The following is a 12,207-nucleotide window of genomic DNA, read 5'->3' as shown; positions in this document are numbered from 1 at the left end:
CACTATTCCCCCGTGCACTGCCAGGAGTGAACAGGAATAACGGTCACAAGCTGGCAGAGGGTAGGTTTAGGCTAGATATCAGGAGGTGCTACTTCACAGTCAGGGCGGCTAGGGTCTGGAACCAGCTTCCAAGAGAAGCGGTGCAGGCTCCTACCCTGGGGGTTTTTAAAAGGAGGTCAGATGAACATCTTGCTGGGGTCGTTTGACCCCAGTACTATTTCCTGCCATGGCAGGGGGTCGGACTAGATGATCTGCTCAGGTCCCTTCCGACCCTAGAAACTATGAAACTAAGGCTTTGACTTAATGAATGGTGCCTAAAGTCAAGATCCTACGTAATACTAAATTTGAATTCATCCTGTCAATCCCAATGTATATAAACAAACTCTAGAATTGCAGTGATCGAGCCCAATGATTTGCACATGTCTGATTTGCAAGGGTCAGAGTGATATTGTTATACATTGTTGATAGTTATTTAAATAATTTCACTCAGAAATTCTATGTGAACACTTCCATTTCTTACAGTGTCATTTTACATACTGCTCTGGGTTAGAGTCAAGCTAACAAAATTGCTCAAAAGTAATTTGATATATAGGTGCTGAACAGTCTGGCTACAGGCTCAACCAGTTACTGAAGCGTAACTACAGCATATACCACTGCTTCCTACTCACAGGGTGGCACTGTAGCTCTGACTACTGGCTGCCCAGCTGCTGTGATTAAGAGCAAGACATAACTCTTTTTATTTTATATTGCCAGGCAAACAAGCATTATTCCAACATGATCTTCTACATCATGGTTTAGGCAATGAGACAGATAAAAGCAGGCAATTACAGTGTTTTTATGGGGGAGAAGACATACCTGTCCTGCCAGTTGCCTTCTTAACAGTGACTAGTTCACCACTTATCGTGCTGACAGTAACATGGTAAAGACATCCTGGAGTTAGCTTGTTAAATTGAGTCTGTGTAACCTGGGGTGGTAAAGTTTTGGTTTCTTTAATGGAGCCAAGGTAAGACAGTGTAATATTATAAAAATCAAGGTTTCCTGGAGGCCTTTTCCATGCAACTTTTAATGTATCCAAGCTGCCATCATTAGTCACCATCAAATTTGACACTTCTGCTGGGTCTAAAAAAAAAACACAAGAAAGAAAACAAAACACTTAATTTAGAGAGCACAAACCCCCTTACTTCTGTACTGTGCTATGCATTTTGAATTTTTAAATTCATATGTAAATTCATATTTAAGATCATTAATTTAAAAAGTGGTTCTATTAATAGCATTTACTATAACAACACAGAATGAGCAAATCCATCTGACATCTCCAGTATTTTTAGTAACTATTTGGGCTCTGGTGGGTCTCAAAGAGGGGGAGTTCTAGATCTGAGGATCAGCTACTGTGAATGACCTCTTGTGTTTAGACAGGCAAACTTGGGGTACAGCTGGTACTAGCAGAAGGTTGCTTCTGGCTGATCTCATGGATTGCAATGCGGTATAACAGAGAAAGCACTATGTAGGACCCAGCTGTTTAGGATCTTATAGGTCAAGAATTTGGATTGAATCTAGAAAGCTATAGGGAGCCAGTGCAGAATCTGGAACATTGGAGTTGTGTGTTCTTGGTGACCAAACCCCTTCAGAAGTTGAGCCACTGCAAACTGCACCAGCTGCAGCTTCCACGTGGTCACTGAGGGCAGCCCCACGTGAAGCACACAGCAGTTGTCTATCCTGGAGTTTAAAAAAGCATGGATGATGGTGGCCAGATCCTAATCTGAAAGGAAGGGTTGCAGCCTTCTCACCAGATGGAGTTGAAGAAAGATGCTCCCAGACACCGCTACCACATGATGGTCCAGGTTGCAGCAGAGGATTCAGTGGCACTCCCAAGCTGCAAACCTGAGTGACAAGGGGAGGCTGAATCTTATCAACACTAGGTGATCCAATGCGTGCCAGTTCAAGCAGTCTGCCCACCACCACCACCACCTCTGTCTTGTGTGGACTCGGCTACAGTTGGATCACCTACATCTAGGACCCAAAAGATGCCAGGCACTGGGAAAGGACCAAGACAGTGGGGTCCAGGGCAGATAAGAGAGAAAGAGCTAGGTGTCATCAGCAAACAGGCGGCACCTCACTCCAAGCCTCTGCATGAGCTCACCCAGCAGTCTCACATAGGACCTCTGAGGGACTCCACAGGAAGGGTGGACAATGAGCACTCACCCATCTCTACCCTGTGGGACCTCTGTGCTAGGAAAAAGAAGAACCAGTTTACAGCAGTTCCAACAAATACCCACCAGCTTTATCAGTACCTCATGGTTAATGGTATTAAAGGCTGCTGAGAGATCAAGTAAGATCAGCAGGATACAATTTATCCTGTTGATCTCCAAGAAAAGATCATTTGACCAAGGCCATGAAGGCAATCTGGCTCTGCACCCAGGGCTAAGCTGACCATATGGAAATCCCAGAAATCTGGGACATCATCCAGGAAATCTGGTACACTGCCCCCCTACTGCCTAGCTGCTCTCACAAGTCAGTGGGGATGGGATTGTGTGCTAGGCAAGCTGTGGTGCCTGCCTGCTCACCTGCAAGGTGCTCCATGCTGCTCTGAGTCCCATCCAGACTGTCACCTATGCCCCTGTGATGCCCATTATAATTCCCAATAGCTGGCTGGGACCAGCCTCTGAAATCCAGGACTGTCCCAGTTAAAATGGGACATGCGGTAACGCTGCCCAGGGCAAAAGCCAGACTGACAAGTGTTTATGAAACACAGTGCATCCAGATACATTTGGGGTGGTCAGGCAACCACCCATTCAATAATCTTCCCCAAAAAGGGTTGGTTGGAAATGGGGTAATATCTGGATGAGGAGACAGCATCAGGAGACAACTTTTTGAGTAGGGGTTGGACAACTGCAGATATAAGAAATATCTGACACACTGCCCTCCAAAAAGGAGGCACTGACAGCCCACACCAGCAATGATCATCTCTCTCTTGGTTGGCTTTTACAAGGCAAGATGGCCATGGATATGGTTCATAGCTGGCTGCCATGAGCACTTTCATGCTGCCAAGCACAGAGGTGGGGAGTGACGACAGCAGTAGAAACTGACCCATGTAAACCAGAAAAGACAGGGATTTACCCATCTGAGACTCAAACATTACAGCACAAGCAGTGATCCCCAAACTGTGCTGGATGTGGTAAGTCTTGATTGTAAAGGCCAATCATGGCACACACTGCTCAAGATTCATGATATAGCAGTGCAAGTGTTAGATGAAACACTACAGCTTCATGGCACTTACTCCTAATTTACACTGGCTTATGTGGGATCAAAATTAAGCACCTTGTAGTTTGATACTGCACCAAAATACTGTGTTTTCAGTAGATGTGCACCTATACATTGGCCTGATATTGGATCAGTACCGATAAAAAGAAAATTAGTTGCATCGGAAATCAGCCCAATGGGGCCGATGATTTGGTTGATAAATGCTTGTGTGCGCATGCAGCTGCAGTGGCAACGAGGAACAGAGCCTGGCAGCGCGGAGAGCTACTGCCAGCTGGTAAGTCCATTCTGGTAGAAGGGAAGTAGGGAGGAAAGGGGCATGGGGGGGACATATTACCCCCCTCTCCCCCCAGCCCTGTGGAAAAGGAAAAGGAAAAGGAAAAGGCAGGCACTGCCCAGCTGGGTCAGTGCACCAGGACACTTGTCGGGTGGGGGAAGGCATCCCCACTGCTGCGCAGACCCTAAGAGGGTATGGGGTGGGGGGAGCAGGGACACATGTCCCCGGATGTGCATGAGGTGGGACAGGTGGGCTGTATTAGGCTCTTCTCAGCAGGGGCTGAACTTGGGGCAGGGGCTATGGAGGGGGCTGCAGCCACCCAAAATTTCACCATAGTTCCCTCCCAGCGCTCCGACTGCTGCCTGCCCACCCAACACAGTAGGGTTGATCTGGAAAGAGATGCAGCAGGTAGGAGGGAGCTACAGTGAAATTTGGGGTGGCTGCAGCCCCCTCTGTAGCCCTCACCCCAAGCCCAGCCCCCTGCTGAGAAGAGGCTGGTGCAGCCCCAGCTCCAGCCCACAGCTGCAGCCCACCTGCCCCACCCTGTACAGATCTGGGGGCACATGCCCCCCCATACCTTTCCAGGGTGTGCACAGTGGCAGGAACCACCCCCACTCCCTGATGAGTGCCCTGCCCCACCCCAGGTGGGAAGCGCCTGTCCTTGCCCCCTACCTCACCACAGGGGGGTGATCTGACCCCCCCATGCCCCTTCCCTCCCCCCTCCCCTTCCACCACAATGGACTTAGTAGAGGGAGGCAGCTCTCCATGCTGTATGGGAAATCAGACTGGTATCAGCTGATATGCCTCCTTAAAAATCGAATATAGGTATCCGCCCCAAAAATCTCTATCAGTGCACCCCTAGTTTTCAGTTATGATTGTTCTAAAAATGTAAAAATTGTTGCTAGAGCTGGGGAGGAAATGCTTCCCTATACTATGCAGATTTTCAAGATTTCAAACCTTTTCCTTTACACATCAGGGTAAACAGAGATCTTGGGGAAAGAAACAGACACACACCCCAGAACAGCAAATGACCTAGTGCTTAGAACACTAACCTGATATGTGGAGAACTCAAGTTCAAGGTCCTGCTCATTCTGTTTGGAAGTCTGCATTCAGGGAGTCCGTAACTCCACATTTTAGGAGAGAATCTTATCCACCAGGGTCAGTCTCTGTCTTTCTGACCCTATTATTTATATTCATATAATGTGAAAAAGCTTTGACAGGCAAACTCAGGCAACTTAGAGAGCAAAAACTCAAACCTGGGTCTCTCACATGCTAAGTGAACGCCTAGTCAAACAGGTTATGTTCCCAGTAAAAGCTGTGATTCTAATGAATTAGTTTTTTTTAACCATTTCATTAAAATACCCCAACAGTTCTAAAGGGAATATATGGCTCTAAATTAAGATTTGTAAGCCCCCAAAAAGGGAACAACAGAAAATATTTCTATTCTCATGAAAGTCATTAAAGAGCTATAGATTAAAGAGGACTATATACTGTCTAGATCCTTACCTGCAAGTACTTCCTGGGGGCAGTTAAAGCTCTGACACAGATTAAAGACAGTAATATAACCTATACTGTTTATTTTTGACTGCATCATGCAATCCTTAATTTAACCTTATGCTGTTGTTTTACTATGAGGTATTTGAGAAATCCTACCTGTCCTAACAAGTTTAAAGTTGTAGCTCTCCAGCCCTGCAGCTTCAGTTATGACAGAGAGATTATACAGGTGCCCTGCTGTAAGTCCAGAAAAAGTGTAGGAGGTTAAGTGTTCCTCCTGCTTAATCTCCTGATCTTGTTTGTCATTATCCAGTAATACCAGTCTGTATTGATCCACATTCCCAGAACCACGTTCCCATGAAACACTGATCGTGTCCGTCTTGACAATGACCTGAATATTTTTCACAGGAGAGGGAACTGTAGGAATGAAAAACACATGTTTTATACATAATGGTTTTCTTCACTATTTGAGATTCAACTATGTAACTAACAACTGAAAGATTTTAAGATGGTTTAGTGCTTCCAAAAAGCAAAAGCAAAATTTATGGCTAAATATGATGTGACAACATTCTTTCTCACTTAGAAAATGATTGTCAAAGTTGGCAACGGAGTCTTGATTTGTTTATTTCCATTTATAACTATTATGCTCTGCTTACAGACATAAAAAACCTCCAAATGGTACTTTACTTTAAACTGTTCATGCCCCTGTACTGAGCCTAGCACATGCCCAGAAGAGGCATCACATGAGGTGGCTCACCCAATGTCTGTATAGATCTGGCATTTCAGTGGGGCTTTTTGGGAACTTTTATTTAATAGTTGATTGAATCAGCTTTAGATAAAAACACCAAAAAAGCCCAGCTGAAGCGCCCAATCTATATGGATGCTGTGGAGCCAGGTCTAACTAATGTACTGCTTCTTCCAGTTTGTCACCCCATGTGCAACCCTGGCCCGGCCCTCCTGCCAGGAAGAGCCTGGTGCCACTCCCAGCCCCCAGTGGCAGCCCAACCTCTGCCACACACACACCCAGGGGACACATGATCCTCCATGCTTTCCCTGGGGTGCACCAGTGGCAGAAGCCACCCCCTCTCCTGCCCCATGCCCCTGGATGAGCTGCTCCCACCTCTGTCCCAGGCCCTGCCCCACCCTGGTTGGGCAGCGCCTGTCCCTGGCTCTGCCATAGCGCCCCCCCCCCCATACCCTCCTTCACTGTGGGGTCCTTGATTTGCCGCCCCTGCCTTCCCCCTGCCCCTTTTCCCTCACAGACTTACCAGCTGGACACTGCTGACCTGCACACATGCATGGAACATTTATCAGTGACGTTATTGGCCACATCAGCCAAAAAAAGCCTACTGCCGATAATGCCAATTTTGTTTTATTGGCACCGATACAACATGAACCGATGTATCGGTGAACCTTTAATTGTAAATAGCCTTATTCAGATGAATCACAGTAAAACACATCTTACCAGTAGATCCACTGATCTGAAGTGCAGAGGTACTTTTATTTCCAGCAACTGCAGTTAGGACAATATTGTATTTGCTACCAGGGATGAGATTGGAAAAGGTCTGCTCTGTTCTGGAAACACCTCCTGATATTGGGATCTCCTTTATCTGTTTATTATTACGATCATATAGCTGTAACACATAAAAGTCCACCCTTCCTGGAGATGCACTCCACCAGGCCTGTAAGCTTGTAGATGTAGTTTTGTCTTTATTAAGTTCAAACTTAGCAGGTGGTAAAGGATCTGCAATTAAAAATAACATAAAAATATTAATTTACTTGGGGTTTTAAGCAGCTTTGTTCAACCAGTACAGACCATTTTTCAGTTTTTCATTTTTCCACTGCTAATCTTCCTGTACAAGGCTTTGCTCCATTTCCAAATGGCAGATTCACTGAAAATACAATTAATTTTCCCATGAGATGGTCCTAAGTGACCCAGAAATGTGTATACTATAGAAAAAGGCACGCTGTGCTGCATATAAATAATGAGTTTTGAACTCTGTTGACATTAAAACCATGACAATGCTGTATCATAAAACAGATCTGCAATAAGACTGCCTCAGGATAATGTTGTCTATAAATATGGCACTAGTAGCTTTAGTGTTAAGACACTTACGCCAGACTACATTATTAATGAGGCTTTTGAGTCAGATTCACTACACCAAGATCATAAATAAGTGTGCGACCTATTTCAATTTTTTCTAGTTAGTCACAAACCTGTGTAATTAAAAACTCTTTATGGTACAATTTTAAGTAGTAATCTTTTGCTTTGCTATTTCCTTCCATATACCACTCCTGGAAAGGCCTTTAGTACTAGAAATACTGTCCGGCTTCACACTCGCTGGGCATTTGCTTTAAAATGATAACAAACAGACTGAAAAGGAGAGACTGCCAATTGTTGTTGTGGTTTTCTGTTAGGTTGTTCATCAACTCAAAATATAGCATATAACACAAAAGGCATTTATCATACACTTATGTAATAAAGTTCTAGTTGGCTTTTGTATTTGGCAATGAAATTATGTTATCATACACAAAAGAAAGTGCATTAAAAAAACCTCCAGAAATTGCACAGTCAAATACTCATAAGTTCAGAGTATACAGCAACAGGGTTGCCCATGCTATTTGAATTCAGTCCTTCAGGGCATAATAGAAGACAGTATCACAAGGAAAGGAAAGGGTCTACTAGCTCTCCAGGTAACTTACCAGTGCAGCACCATATATATATATATATATATATATACACACACACACACATATATACACACACACACACACACACTTTTTTTTTTCCTTTCAACATATGGCTTCATTCCCTGTGGACTCTGAATAAGCCAGGACAGAGAGCATGTGATCATTTAATTGGAGACTGAATCAACCTTAATTCTGGCATTTCCTAGCTTTCAAGAGCTTGACTTCGCAATCTTAATGTTTATTGAATACATTTTCTTGTATGTGACTCTCTAGAGCGTTCTTTTAATGCATTTCCTTGTATGTGAGCTCTAAAAAAGCAACAGAAAGTAGGATTCAGTTCTGTCCAGTGAAACTAGACTAATGCTCCAGCATAGATCACCTGATGGATGGAAGGCATACCTTGGCACACATGGCTAAAAAGGGGGTGTAGTGGCCCTACTATTTCAGGACACAACAGAACTATCATAAGACTGATCTCAATATGCTACTCTGTCAGAGCTTGGCACAGGGCTTTGCTGGGTAAAAGCCACTGAATAATGACAATTCTGGGCTGTAGAGAAGCCTGAAAGATGCCTTGTAAGGCTGCTATAAGTTAGAGTTTCCTCTGTTGCTCCCTTCAGTGAGGCCTCAGGGGCTCCCACAACTCCTCATGATAGTATCTGGGAGGTACAGAGATGGCTGAAAGCCTCTTCCACCCTTACTCCATTAGGACAGCCATTTTATTCTGGAAGGTGCAGACAGAATCTGCACCAAGTACTGTTCTAAACTCTTTCTGATGGGACCTTGTGCAAGCTCTCATTTTTTCCAGCTAGAAAATATGGGGAATGGTATTTATTAACTTCCTTTCTAATACTGGGATTCAAGGCCATGCTCAATGAGTGCAAAGACCCCAGAATGATTAACAAAGGTCAGTGGAAGCTCGAAGACTAAAATTCATGGGCTCCATCTTGGTGACCAACACAAGAGCTTTCCCTAGATAAAAAGAGTGGGGGCAATTTCTAGTGCTGTTGCTGCCTGCCTGCTCCTTTTTCCACCTGGAACTCTGTATCTGGGAGCATTCTCAGGGACGTTTGCATGCTAGGAGACCTAGCCTGAAGTGTGCCCAGAACAGACTGAGACTGTAAGTCTCTTACAAGTTCTGCTCTGCACAAGCAAATAAATGATGATGTTCAAGAGTTAACTGTCACTCAAAATTAATAAGAATCTGAGGAAAGTAAAGGCATCTCTCTGACCCCAGAACTCTTGCTGAACTTCAACTTATTTTGCCAAACTGTAAAAGACTAATGTACTTCAAAAAATGTAAGAGAACTGAAATGGACAAAACTACCTACTTCACCTGTACCCTCTCTTGGAAACAAATAACGTCTTTCTTCTGAAACATTTTCTTTTAAAAAATATTTTCAATTGAAGCAAGGAAGAAGCACGACCCCCTCCCAAAGGTCAAACAGTTAAAACTTAAGAAACTAAAAGCAATTAAAATGGGGGGGGAGGGGCGGGGAAGAGCGGGTATAGCAAAACATGTCAGGAAGCCTTAACAATGGGCCTTGCTACCAGCTCCACCTAATATATACTAATGCACTAAGGATTATTGCGCTGGCAAAATGAATAGCTTTAGGACAAAATTATTCATGGAAGACAATTGGTTTAATCAGAAAAGATCAACATTTGAGCTTCTGAAATAAATACCAGCACTGTATAAGATAAGGTTCATTAGGTAGGTGTGATATCTTTTATTAGACATCTACCCAAAAAACCTTGCATGCCTATGTCCTTAGACCAACATGGCCACAACCAACAACCTCATATAAGGTAAGATGCTTATACAGCTGAAAATTCATCAGACTGACTGAGAGTGGCAAAGAACCATGCCTAATAGTTGGCAGGCTCTTTCATTCTTGTTGAGACAACAAAATTAGGAGTATGTTGACTGCTCATTGGCACTCCAAACCACCCCCAACACTGTAATGCAAAACATATCATATCAAATCATTCAAAGATAACAGCGTATTATTTTATACACTATATCTTCTGCATACACTGCATTAGATGTGGCATTTATCTTCTAAGGTGTATTTAAAGGAGAACAAAAAAAGCTTGCGTGCCTAGAAAGGTGAAGTTCAGAAATTCAGACTTTATCTAATCTATCTGGCCCAGAAAAGAAAACACTCAGTCCTTTGTACATCCGTTAGAACAAAGGAACAATGAGATTGGGAAGTGCTGGCCTGAAAGAGCCCTTGCTGGAAACAAACACTTAAAAAACCATTTACATTGTTATAAAATTCTTTGCTGGCCACTGTCCAACACTGATATATCACAGAAATAAAATATTTTCATGAAGATATTTTTATACTAGTCTATGATATATGAATGAATGCCTTCAAGAATACAGAATACATAAATAAATCCACAAATCTTCAGGGTCCATTTTTTTTTTTTTTTACCTCTGCTGAATGAGTTATACTTTTCATGAAGGTTTTTAACAAACCTACTATGCATGTACAGCTACTGCCCACATTATATTAACATGGTAATTGTGATTGCATACATAGATTCTCAAAGATATAATGGTGCTTGAATCAAAGAAACAAAATGCAGATTTGATCTTGCAAGATGAGGACAGGACTGAGAGTGGAAATTCTTGAGCGTCAATCCTCCTGGCCTTCAGGATCACCTGGAGTCTAGCAGAGTTTATGAACTCTGATGGTCCACTTCATGGGTGGGAGCATTCTTTTTTTCTTTCTAGTTAAGTACTAAGTTTCAAATAGGATTCTGGCTCTGCTGGCACAGAAGCAGGTATTGATGTGCTGTGCCAACTCACTCAGCTTGGGGAATGGTAGCAGCCAAATTCACCAATATGGATTTTGTAATATTTTAATAGACTGCTGCACCATTTATGCCCCATCTAATTCTAGAAGAACCTAGTTTTTCTGTCGGATGAAAATATAACAATCAACAGCAACTTTAAAATGTTTTCTTTTTCAAAAAGCATGGGAATTTCCAAGTAATATTAAGATATCTTCAGGGTTCTGAAGGCCAATTATGTATTTCTAGAATTTAAATGGTGTATTTTCCTCTAAATGTAATAGTAGGCTGGAACTTCTCCTGTGTTTTTTATAAAAAGTTGTGACTAAGAGCCTGAGGTCATCCAGTAGGACATTTGCAGAATCAGGGGCCTAAGTGCTGGTCTGAAAATGGGTCAGATACAGTCCCACCACTCTTATTCTTGTAGCAGTTCTTTTTGCAAAAAATAGAAAAATGAGGCTTATACTACAATAAAAAATGATCTATAGGCTTATACTGTATCATATTTAAAAGATTTTGATAATATTGGCCAACTCATATATATACAGACATACGTGTGTATGTGCACAAACATGTTTGTGTGTGAATATATATGTATGTATATATATAAAATTTTATATGATTTAAACTCGGCGCTAATCTAGGGATGGGCAATTATTTGGGCTTGAGGGCCAGTTAAAGAGTTTTAAATGCTGGGTCAGGGATGGGTGTGCTGACCCAGCCTAGCATAGTGGTGGGAGGGTGAGAGAGGGCCATTGATCCTATCCGACCCCCAGCTCGTCTGCCTTACCGCTGGGAGCAATGGACAGAGCAGGTGGGCGGACAGGTGGGGTTTCCATGAAGACCAGCCTGGGACCCCTGTGGACAGGGCTGGCTCAGCGGAAGGATGGGATGGACAATGGGTAGGTGGGGAGCAGCATCAGGGAGTAGAAAGGGTGGGTGAAACCAGGATTGTGGGACACAGGGCCAGAGCTGAGATCACGGGACAGTAACAGTGCAGGGTTGAGGCTGGGATCACAGGGTGGTGACAGCGAGGGCCCAGGGCCCAGGGCAGAGCCACAATCTGCCTCCTGCACATCCCTGTGATGCACACCAGTTCCACAGGCAGGAACATGCAGGAAATAGATCATGGATTTTCCCCAGGCCCTAGCCCCATGCTGTCATGAAAACCCAGCCCCAGCCACCTGTCCTAATCCTAGATGCCACTCCTCGTCTGCCCACAGCCCCATCCAATCTGCCTGGCTAAGTGAACTCTGCCAGTGGGGATCCTGTGCCAGTCTTCATTGAGACCCTGCCCACTTGCTACATCTGGTGCCCCTGGTAGTAAGTGCCGGGCAGACAGGCTGGAGTGCCCGGGCAGTGGGGCCAAGTCTGGAGGCTGCAGCACCAGTGGAGACACAGGCAGAGGCAGGCTGAGAGGGCTACCAGGAAGCCAAATCTGGCCGCCATGCCAACCATGCCCCACTGGACTCCTTCACCACAGCCTCGGCTGTCCCCGGTGCCTGGGCCAGTTGGGGCTGAGCGACCCGCATGGGCCAAGCAATCTCATGGAAGGCTAGATCTGTCCCACGGGCTGTATTTTACCTACTCCTGGGTTAATCACATCTTCTCTGTGAGGTCTGGTGTGCCGAATTTCTCTCTAGCTCAGTGATACTAAACTGTTATCATTTCCCCCTCATTTTCTG

General features: G+C 44.2%; 1 protein-coding gene across 3 annotated transcripts in view; it reads right to left on the bottom strand.

Annotated features, from left to right (window-relative positions):
- Positions 1 to 12,207, bottom strand: part of PTPRB (protein tyrosine phosphatase, receptor type B) — an 81,915-nt gene that overhangs the window by 49,742 nt on the left and 19,966 nt on the right. For all 3 annotated transcript variants that reach the window (XM_019543215.1, XM_019543214.1, XM_019543216.1), the window contains 3 exons: positions 6,495 to 6,773; positions 5,189 to 5,446; positions 856 to 1,119 (listed from right to left, as the gene is read on the bottom strand). In XM_019543215.1, coding sequence (XP_019398760.1) covers positions 856 to 1,119; positions 5,189 to 5,446; positions 6,495 to 6,773 — 801 coding nt within the window. The remainder of the gene's footprint in view (positions 1 to 855; positions 1,120 to 5,188; positions 5,447 to 6,494; positions 6,774 to 12,207) is intronic.

Source organism: Crocodylus porosus, unplaced genomic scaffold, assembly GCF_001723895.1.
Source record: "Crocodylus porosus isolate Cpor-Errol unplaced genomic scaffold, CroPor_comp1, whole genome shotgun sequence".
NCBI lineage: Eukaryota > Metazoa > Chordata > Crocodylia > Crocodylidae > Crocodylus > Crocodylus porosus.
This window is presented reverse-complemented; position numbering and strand designations above follow the sequence as displayed.